The sequence below is a fragment of the Chrysochloris asiatica genome, unplaced genomic scaffold (genome assembly GCF_000296735.1).
Source record: "Chrysochloris asiatica unplaced genomic scaffold, ChrAsi1.0 scaffold00045, whole genome shotgun sequence".
NCBI lineage: Eukaryota > Metazoa > Chordata > Mammalia > Afrosoricida > Chrysochloridae > Chrysochloris > Chrysochloris asiatica.
This window is the reverse complement of record NW_006408563.1, coordinates 16,311,203-16,322,649: the sequence shown is the minus strand read 5'-3', so window position 1 is coordinate 16,322,649 and position 11,447 is coordinate 16,311,203. Positions and strand designations below refer to the sequence as shown.

Genomic DNA, 11,447 nt, shown 5'->3' with positions numbered 1-11,447 from the left:
AAAAAGCTAAAGAGGATAGAGAGAAACACTGTAAACTGACGATATATAGCGGGGATAATAATCAATGTAATGAAACAAGCTATATGAATGGTTGAATGCGAAGCTGATGATGTGCCCTGTAAACTTTCACTCAATGCAAAATAAAAACCATTTAATTAATAAAAAAAATAAAATAAAATAAGCACAAAACCAAAGGTTAGGAAGAATTAAATAGTGAGCCTGAACTGAATTTAATACATTCTGTGTCCTGTTTAAACTGTTTCCATTAGATTTTTTCATGGGAAGCTGTTTGCATGGGTGCTGTAAATGTTTTTGTACAAGATAAGGGCTTGCATTCTTTTTATGTAGTGTCCTTAGGGAGAGGTCAGGAGTACGACTGCTAAATTTGTAAGGGGTTGATTCTAATTTGGGGATTTTGGAGACCAACAATAAATTACAAACCTGGTGATTTCTAAAATCCATCTGCAAGACTTTTATTTGGTGATTTGCAGACCAGAGATAATTACACCACCAAAGAAACTTCACGTGTGCTATTTAGTACAAAATCTACAGTGCTATCAGCTGAGGAAATCTCTGGATATACATGAAATATTTTCTGGAGGGAGTAAATGTAGTTAGTATTTGTTTTGAGGTCTATGATGTTCATATTCAAACTTTCCCCAAATAGTAATCTGATATTTTCAATGTTTTTTACTTCTATTGCCAACCCCCAATTTCATGGCCATAGTTGATTTGAACTCATAGCGACTCTACAGAACTTCCCCCATAGAACTTCCAAGGTTGTAAATCTTTACAGAAACAGATTGCCACATCTTTCTCCTGCTGATTAGCTGATAGGTTCAAACTGCCAACCTTTTGGCTGGCAGCCGAGTACCTTAACCACTGTGCAACCAGGGGTCCAATATTCCCAGTAGGGCCTATTTACTGCTTAAAATGCCTAAAGAAGTATTTATTTTTCTGATCCAGGAGACTAAATCTCCCTTTCAAATTAGTAATGCTAAAAGTCATCTGGAGTGAGTTGACAGTGCAAAACATCATTAACAATTAACCAAACCAAAACAAAGCTCACACTCATAAAAAGGAAGAAAATGTTAGCCAAGAGAAACACAATCAAAATGCTGAGTGTGCCAATAAGCCACACCTCACCAGCTCTGTGGCCCACAAAAATCCTTTCCCTTTGGGACTTATTTCTATAGAGACTGTCTCTCTGCTCCATAAATAAAACCAGAAGTTGCTAGGAAACAGTCTGGCTTCTCGGGACATAACTGAAGGGCAACGACTGCTTCCTACCAAGAAGTACAGAACTCTGAAATGGATTCCTGACAATGTGTGCTATTGTTGGGGAATCTAGAGTCTCAGCACTCCTGTTTTATAGAGCCCCAAACTCAAAATTGGACCTGCTGCCACCAAGTCAATTCCATCTCACAGGACAGAACAGAGCTGCACCACAGGTTTTCCAAGGCTATAAATCTTCATGGGAGCAGAATGCCTTGTGAAGTGACTGGTGGGTTCAAACCACTGACCAGCAACTCAATGCTTAACCCATCATGACACCAGAGTTTATTTACACAGCCCAAGAATATTTATTCTGCATGTTTCTGCTTAGTCATAACAGACTTAAATGTATGACTTAATTTCGACTCCAACATTCTTTTCTCTATCTTAGTCCTGAGCCCTGTTGTGGCATTGTGGGATAAGCAGTGGACTGATGATAATCACAAGGTCAACAATTCAAACCCACCAGCCATTCTTGGAAATCCTATACAGGGTCGCTATGAGTCAGAACTGATTTGATGGCATACAACAACAATCCTAGTCTTGTGCTTCTATTTTTCTTTAAGGTCCCCTCGGAACGAATCATAGCCCCTATCTTCACTTAATAGTCCAGAAAAACTGCATAATATTTCCAAGTTACCAATTACTCATTTTTAAGGTCCTTCCCATCACATTATCTATCCAACTAAACTTTTGAAATTTTCTACACGGCCAGAAAAAAAAAGAAAATTCTATATGAAATTGTTTTTACTGCTTTTAAAAACAACCTGTTAACTGTACTACAACAGCGCTAAGCACTTCCCCTGAAGTAGTAACTCGAAAGTCCACTCATTCTTCTTCATCAGGTGACTCTCAATATTCTTCGCTATTCATTGGTCTAACTGAACATAAGGGTCAGTTAGGAATAACTGCTGGGACAACAGAACCGTACTATGAATGACTTAAAAAAACAACAACAACCCACTGCTGAAAACAGTATGGTACTTCCACACAAAGTTAGAAATAGAAATTCTTGGTGTTTGTCCCTACCCATTGAAAGGTTTGATGATGGCAATTCTTTCCCACCAGTGATGCAAAACTATTAGAAAACACACCATGAAAAAAGAAAACCCTGACAAACACATATTCAAAACAACCAACTTTATTCAGAGTTCTCTGGAAATGGTTAGGTGGGAAAATTAAGTGGGACTTTTGACCTTCCATCTCAAATCACAAGCATGGGAGGAACTTCTGCTTTCAGTCATAGTGAAGTAACTAGTATCAGACTATTCCTCCTAATATAAACAACTGTAAAACTGAGGAAAATATATAAGTTTTCAGACATTCAGACAAGTAGCATAAGACTGCAATCCCTAAGAGAAGAACTTATGAAGTGACGCCAGGATCACTCAGATCTCAGACAAAGGCCAATTTCCTTAGTGCAGGGAGAAAGAGATGAAATGAGGAGGAAGATCAGAGATGGGTCATCTAAAGTGGCTGAAATCTGCCAGAGCACAAGACAGGGAAGTGCTATGGAGAGGTGGAGGTCAAAAGCCCACATGGGGGATCCCTCAAAAGTCCCTTGCTGTACACACACAGGCAAGAGTACTAAAGCTTCCCAGAGAGCAGTTACTACTGCACAGGATAACCAGAAAGGAGAGGCCTAGTTAACATTCCAGACACCAGCTAAGACATCAGAAACATTATTACTCTTAGGAGCTAGTACAATGTCCTAGAGCATGGTCTACTACAGACCTGCCCAGAGAAAGTCCAAAAAACAAATTCTAACACAATCCATAGGAAAGGTCAAATTTAAAGGCTGAATTCTACTCAGAGTTGCTGGGGAAATGAATATGCACTTTTCATAGATCCAGCTTAGCAAAGTGTAATATCACACCTACTCAAATTAAAGAAAACAAAGTTGTCTACTAAAATAAAAACCAACAGTCTTCAGAGTAAGATAATAGAATCCAGCATCTCTACAACACAGGATCCTCAATGTCCAGTTCAATATGAAAAGCTTATACATATGCAAAGAATCTGGAAAATGGTCAAGAATAAAGCAATATAAAATGACCCAGTGCTGATTTTAGCAGACAGAAACATTATAGAATTAAATAAAAATACAGTCAGAATGAGCAGACTGGGAGTCTAATCAGAGTAATAAAAATTATAAAAAGTAAAAAATTCAAACTCTAGAAATAAAAAATCAATAACTGAAATAAAAAATCAGTTGGATGAACTTGGCAACAGAATGAAGGCTAAAAGAAAAAGTTAGTGAAGTTTTATATATAAATAGAACTAATCTAATCCGTGTATCAAAGGGAGAAAAGAATGAAAGAAAATGAAACAGAGCTTCCGAGTGCTATGAAACATCAAAATTCTGATACATGCATTAACTAGCATCAAGAGGAAGTCTATGCGGAGAAGGTGGTTTTTAAAAAAAATTATCACCCAGGAGACATTAAGGCAAGTGGTCGGGTCCCCTCAGGGCAAACCCCCTTCTAAGACTAAGACTCAATGTGAATGCACGCTCTGATTGGTGACTACGTGCATCACCGATAAGAGGAAGTGAGGGAAAAACAGCAATGAAGCAGCAAACTAAGCTCTACCATGTGCTCAGTAGACTCCTGTGAACCTGGGTGGAGACCTGGTTGGCCAGCAGTGTGGCAAGACCTGGGGACTCCTGGGCCCAGAGACAGTGACATAGGCACAGAGGACTAGAGTGGAGAGTGAAGCATACAGCTGATAAGAAGAGAGGGCACATGCATAAGAATATCCACACTTGCAGATAATACCCACTTGACCCGGCTTCAATGACTGGATGATCAGAACTCAACTAGAAGAAGAAAGAAGGAAAAAAGAGTAATCTAATACAATTTGATAAACTTGACCTACATCTATGGATGCAGTATCTTAAAATAAGGAACAAATCTTTATAGCGAGGATCATTCCCACCCCCTCAATATACAGGGTAGACAGGGATGGGCAACTTGGACATTGGCTACTCAAAATGGGGGGCTACAAAGGCAAGCAGTGACGGGCTTACAAGCTTTGAAGATGGAGCCTAGATCTAGAGGGTGCCAAAAAGTAAAAAATAAAAATTAAAGAAATAATAATCAAAGCTTTTCTAACTATCATGAAAAAGAACAATTTATGAATTTCTAGGAATCCAAAAAATAATAAAAAGAAAAACCATACCTAGGTACACTGTAGACTAATTACTGAAAGCTGAAGATTTAAAAAAAATGTTAGTAGCAGCCAAAGAAAAGAGATCTAGACAAAGACACAAAGATACAAATATAATTAATGTGAGAAAAATGCAGACACCTCTTGAAATAAACTAGAGGAGAATTAGCACTTTGTAAAAGAGATTTAATTTCTAATTCAATTTTTCTAGCCATACCATTGGGGTAATTACAGACTTTAGAAAAATCTATCAAGATTACCCCTTGGACATCCCCAAAAATAGTTGCCATAACCTTCTGAGCTGACCTCTCTACCTTGAATTTAACTAGCCTGGCAGATTCCCTTGAAAGCCACTGTTTTGAGAGGACCATGCTCTCTGACTCATATTGGTAAATCCAAGAGTTGTCCCTGGTTACGACAGGTTCTATAAAATCATCTGCATTAGCTACAATCTTGCTTAAAAGACAGATGGAAAGATCAGCTCCTTGAACTAGCAGATCTTCATGCTGCACTGGCAGAAAACTTGCAGAGACCAAGACGGTCACTTAAAACTGAAAATGCCAAACCACATGAGAACCCAGCATCAATAACCATCTCATCAACGGTGATCCTACAATTTCTGGACTCAGCCAGTTTCTTCATTCATCAAGCTCACAATCTTCTCCCTTGTGGCTCATCTTTGGAATCATCCCAGTCTTTATGTTCTCTCTTTATAGAAAACCCTATATGATGGTCCTTATGAGTCAGAATTAATTGGACAGCAGTGAGTTTGGTTTTTAAGTGGTTTGGGTAATACTGACATTTTCACAATGTTAAGTTTTCCATTCTATGAATATAGAATGTTTTCCCATTTATGTAGCTCTCGTTTGGTTTCTTGACGTATTGTTTTAAATTTTCCTTCTTTAAGTCCTGGTGTGGCGCTGCAGGATAATGCACTAGACAGCAAGGTCAGCTTGAACAACAAGGATGGTGGTTCAAACTCACCAGTTGCTCCTCAGAATCCTTATACAGGGTCACAATGAGTCATAACCAACTCAACAGCGCTTAACAGCAAGCCTTTTATGTGGGGCTGTAGGGAAAACACTGGACCACAAGGTTGGTTTAAACCACAATGTCAGCAGTTAAAAACTCACCAGCCACTCCTCAGAAACCCTATACAGGATAACTATGAGAGGGAACTACTGGATGGCTCACCAACAACAAGCCTTTTCCATCTTGCTATGTTTAGTCCTCAGTATTTCATCTTTCAAGGGGAGGTTGGAAATGGTATGGTTTCCTTGCTTTCCTTTTGAGAGCTCTCCTTCCCTATGCAGATTTTTGAAGTTGATCTTGTAACCTTCCAATTTGCTGAATCCTTTTATTCTGTGACTTTCCTGTGGAATCTCTGGGCTTTCCTATGTATCATTTCATGTCATCTATGAATAGAGACAGTTCTCCTCCCTTTATCAATTTGGATGTCCTATATTTCCCTTTCTTGCATTATTGCTCAGGTGGGGGACCTCAGTCAATTATTGAATAAGAGTGGTGATAAGAGGTATGCCCTATACAATTTTAGCAGCCTCACTGGCCTTCCTTATCCCTATCCAATGGAACCAAATCAAAACCCAAACCAGTTACCATCAGTCAATTCCAACTCATGGTGAAGCCACATGTGTCAGAGTAAACTGTGCTCCATAAAGTTTTCAAGGCTGTAGCCTTTCAGAAGTCTTTCTTCTGAAGAAAGACCAGTTCTTTCTTCCAAGGCTTCTCTGGGTGGGTTTGAACTGCCAGCCTTTGGGTAATTAGTTGAATGATCAATCATGTGTGTCACCCAGTTTAGATAACCAAAAATTTCTCCAGATACTGCCAAATATCCTCTAGAAAAATAAAATTGCTCCTGTTGAGAACCACTGCCAAACAAAACAAAAAAAATATTTTTGCTTAATTTATTTGTTTATTTTTAAATTGGGTGCTTACAACTTACAGTGTAAGCAAAAATGTCTTCCAAATAAAATACAGGCATACCGCGGTTTATTCACAGACCCACTTCCACTGAGTCAGTTCTGACTAATAGTGACCCTGTGGGTACAACTGCTCCTCAGGGTACCTGAGACTGTAAGTCTTTACAGGAAAGACAGTCTCATCTTTCTCCCTCGGAGCAGCTGGTGGGTTTTAACTTTGCAATTAGCAGTTCACTTTATTGCGCTTTGCAGATAGTGGGTTTTTTAACTTTTTATTGTGAATTGAGTGAAGGTTTACAGACAAGATCGTCAGTTTTATATCAATGATTGCAATCCCCTCTGTGAAACAACAGTTATCATGATTCCTATTTCCCTTCCACCCACTTTGCCATCTCTTTTCACCACTGTCTTTAGGTACATGTTTGCCCCTTTCATTTTGAATGACTGACCGATCCATCGTTCAGAGTGAGCATATTTACTAGTGATGTTGTTTCTCACCCCACCCCAACCCCACATATACCTATCTACCGTTTGGCTGAAAGTTGTTCCCCCTATATACCTATCTACTGCTTGGATGAAAGAGGCTGTTCCTTTACAGATCTGAATACAATGAAGGTTTGTGGTAACCCTGAAAGTCTTATCAATGCCATTTTTTTTTTTTTCAAAAGTATGTGCTCATTTCATGCCTCTGTCATTCTCTGATTAGCTGGTCTTGATTTTTGCTATAAAATAAAGCAGAGTTTCTATTTTTCTGGGAATGCTCACTCATCATCCACTCACCTATGCATAACAGATGCAAATTAACTAAAAAAAAAAAGTGCTGGAAGCAGCGCTTTTATTAAAACAAATAGCAACCTGTTTATATGTCATCTGGAAGGAGAAAATGACACACCTAATTGATCTAGAACATACCGAGGAAATTTGAAATAAAAGGATAGGTTAGACTTTATGCTCTTCATAAGAAAATTCAGTCAATAGGGGCAAAAAAAGTATCAGTTCTTTGTATCAGTTAGCTGTAGCTAAACATCTTTTTCACACAGCTTCAAAATGTTTATCAATGTTAAAAGTCACCTGTTTCCAAAATGAGAGTACTTAACGAGGAATAATACTATAAAATTTGCAGGTTTAGACATTCCATAAGGTAGAGACGAATGCTCTAAGTCCTATGCGTGCCCATTTCCTTTGACTCACCTATATGATAAAGTCCAATCCAATCACTGGGGTCCACCTCCTCCTTAATGTCCCAGAAGATGATGAGGTTCTGGGCTTGCCCCAGTGTGTACTCATACATGCTAGCAGTCAAGCTGGAGCGGCTCTCTGAAGTCACTAGATCTGTGTCGCTGTTGGCTCGCTGGAGGGTCATGTTCTCTGGCAGGGAGCTCTGGGCAGCAAGGCTCTGCAGATTCTCAGGACTCAGTGTATAACGCATCTGGGGGTTTCTACGCCGCACAAAAAGCAAATGCTCCCGGGCTGAGCTAGCCATCCCGTCTGACTCTCTTCAATTGGATTCCTATAAAGCTGCAAGAGACAAACAAGCATAAAGCATGAGCGCTACAACTTAAGAAGTCGGGTTTACGCTTCCCAGACATAAAGCTTTGAGGACTGTTTATTAAAGCTTGACCCAGCAGTAATCTTATGCTGTCAAAATAAAACCTATTATTCTGCTGTCAACAGATGATGTCAGAAACAATTTCTATAGGCTGAGGTCAAAGGAGGGCAAAGGCTATCACACACCTGTGACCACTGATTTCAGCACAGTTCCCTCCTAGCAACTGGGGAAAGAGCTTTTCTACCGCCCCCTTTAGGTCTATCCTTGCGCAAATACCCCACCTTCAGAAGTGGCATCTTGCTCCTTCCCAGCCCCACCCAAATGCTTATTTACTGTTGCAAATAAATTTTTAAATAGCAAGAAGGAAACACGTCACATACAAACTATATTTGGAGTTGTGGTGTGATACTGTAAGATAGCACTAGACTGCTTGCTAATCTCAAGGTTGGCAGTTCAAACCTACCAGTTGCTCCTTGGAAACCTGATAGAGGGCTGCTATGAGTCAGAACCAACTCAACAGCTGTGGAGTCACTGGGTGGTGCAAATGATCAACTACTAACCAAAAGGTCTACCCAGGGATATCTCGGAAGAAAAGGACTGGTGATTTGTTTCTGAAAATTAAGCTACTGAAGAGCCTAGAGAAGATCCTACTTAAGATTCTAGAGGGTACAGTTCTACTCTGACACACATGGGGTTGCCATGAGTCAGAGTTGACTCAACAGCAACTAGTTTGGGTTTTGTTGGGTTTTTTTCTTTTTTAGTATATACAGTGGAAATATATCATCCCATACAATTTCACTTGCTTAATTGCCTTAGATAAGAATATAACTCACAAAATCTTTGTCAGGAGGCTGTTGAAATGTCACCTTGTCAATTCAGGCGGCAATCAAGTTTAAAACAGCACTTCCCTGGCATTCTCACTGCCTCCTTTCCTGCTTTACTTTTCATTATAACAAATATTATAATCTCATCTACCATATATTTTATCTATTTATTTGATTACTGTCTGTGTTTCCCGTCCCCCCTCCCCCAACAACAAAGTAAGCTTCCCAGTGGCAGGATTTTTCACGTGTTTTGTTTGCTACTTTATCCCCAGCGTCTAAAAAAGTATCTGGAACACAGTATATGTCAATTTTTTTTAATCATGAAATGAATCGATAGATAAACAGTAAACATTTTTCTCCTTGACACTACTTTTATTTCAGCACTTTTTTCTGGGCCCTGACCCTCACCACTCTGATTTTCTGATTGATCCACTCTATTCCTACCATCTAGACTCCTGATGAGCTAACCTTTGACCTCCACTTGGCTTTAATCTAGAGATACAGGGCCTTTCCTGTTGGAATGTAGTCTAGCCCCAAAATTCAAGTTATTTCCTCCACTGCCAGACTTTCTCATGAACTCTTTACAAGACCTGCATACTTCAATCAAGCACATTCAAGGTTCTGTCTGGCAGATCCTACTGGCTTTGTACAGAATGAATCTCATTTTCCTATATGCTGCTCCTTAGAAACCCTACACGGGGGTCGCTATGGGCCGGAATTGACTTGACGGCACTTAACAACAACAACACCGTTGATGTTAACAACAGCCCTGCCCAATCCATTTCACAAGCACATTGAGTGAAGGGAACATTCTGCCATAGCTAGAGATGGTAGCACTTGCAAATATATTTCTTCAAGTAATTTCTTCCATACATTTTATTTCAAATTTTTAGCACTATCCCATGAATTAAAATAGCTCATATTAATGCTCAAATACATGTGAAAAGGACAGAAATAAAAATGAACATACAAGCTGATTTATCCAGTTCAATGATCTTAGGTTCCATATCCCTCTTAATAAACACAGTACTTCTTTTCCTTATCTGGAATATGGTAGCTCTGATATCACAGTATAACCTGCAACTGTTAAACAACCTCAAATGCCTCCCGTGAATCCTAAAATACAAGATAACTTCTAATCTGCATCATGAAATTCGCATTTTAGTAGATTTTGATAGCTAATTCATTCTTTATATGCCCAGAATTAGCTACACACCACATTGACTTCAGCTGACTTTTTAAAGCTGCATATACTTTAAATGTCAGCCTCTCTCAACATGTTTGTCCATTACATGGTGGCAGTGTTTACCTGTGCTTTACTGACTATGCAAAAACATTCAACAAACTATGGCTAACACTGTGAAGAATGGGAATTTCAGAAATGCTGGACTTCTACATAGGCCAAGAGGCAGTTGTTCAAACAGAACAAGGGGATAATGTGTGGCTGAAAATCAGGAAAGATGTGCGTCAGGGTTGCATCTTTTCATGAAGTTGTTCAACCTTTATGCTGAGTAAATAATCTGAGAAGCTGGACTATGTCAAGAAGAACACCACACCAGGACTGAGAACAGACTCATTAACAGCTGTGACACGCAGATGACACAACTGTGCTTGCTAAAAGAGGATTTGAAGCACTTACTGGTGCAGATTAAATACTATAGCCTTCAATATGGATTACAGCTGGACATAAAGAAAACAAAACTCCTAACAATTGTATCAATAAATTGTTGTTGTTGTTGTTGTTGTGTGCCGTGGCGTTGGTTCCGACTCATAGCGACCCTGTACAGGGTTTCCGAGACTGTAAATCTTTACGGGAGCAGAAAGCCTCATCTTTTTCCCATGGAACAGCTGGTAGTTTCGAACTTCTGACCTTAAGGTTTGCAGTCCAATTTGTAACCACTACGCTACCAGAGCTCCTTAACAACATTATAAATAAAAAGATTTAAGCTGTCAAGGATTTCCTTTACTTGAACCTACAATCAATGCTCATGGAAGCAGTCAGTAATCAAGAAATAAAATTACTTACTGCATTGGACAAATTTGCAGCAAAAGCCCTCTTTAATTTAAGCAAAGATGTCACTTTGAAGAGTAAGGTGTGCCTGACCCAAGTCATGGTATTTTCAATTTCCCCATAAGCATGTGAAAGCTGGGCAATGAATGAATAAGGAAGACCAAAGAGGAACTGATGCCTTTGAATTATGGTGTTGATGAAGAATACTGAAAATATCATGTACTTCCAGGAAAGCAAACAAATCTGTCTTGGAAGAAATACAGCCAGGATGCTCTTTACGAGCTAGGATGGCAAGACTTCATCTCACATACTCTGCACATGTCATCAGGAGGGATCAATCGCTGGAGAAGTACATCATGTTTGGTAGAGGGTCAGGAAGAAAGAAAAAGACCCTCAGCAAGATGGCATGACACAATAGCTATAACAATGGACTCAGTCACGGCAATGACTGTGAGGCTGGCAAAGGACCAGGCATTGTTGTACATAAGGTCATTGTAAGTTGGAACTTACTCAACGGCATTTAAAAACTATAATTCACCTCCTATGATTTATATAACTATTAGAAAAGTTGCAGGTAAAAGTTCTTAAAATAAAAAGAAGCTATTATGTTTTTGGTAAATGCTATGATATATACAATTTTACAGCAACCACAATAATAACCAAAAAATATATGTGTTCAT

At 39.1% G+C, this 11,447-nt stretch overlaps 1 protein-coding gene across 1 annotated transcript in view; it reads right to left on the bottom strand.

Annotated features, from left to right (window-relative positions):
- Positions 1 to 7,901, bottom strand: part of HECW2 (HECT, C2 and WW domain containing E3 ubiquitin protein ligase 2) — a 356,874-nt gene extending 348,973 nt beyond the window's left edge. Inside the window, exon 1 of the mRNA XM_006862016.1 lies at positions 7,575 to 7,901. Coding sequence (XP_006862078.1) covers positions 7,575 to 7,866 — 292 coding nt within the window. The 5' untranslated portion in view covers positions 7,867 to 7,901. The remainder of the gene's footprint in view (positions 1 to 7,574) is intronic.
- Between the last annotated feature and the right edge of the window lie 3,546 nt (positions 7,902 to 11,447).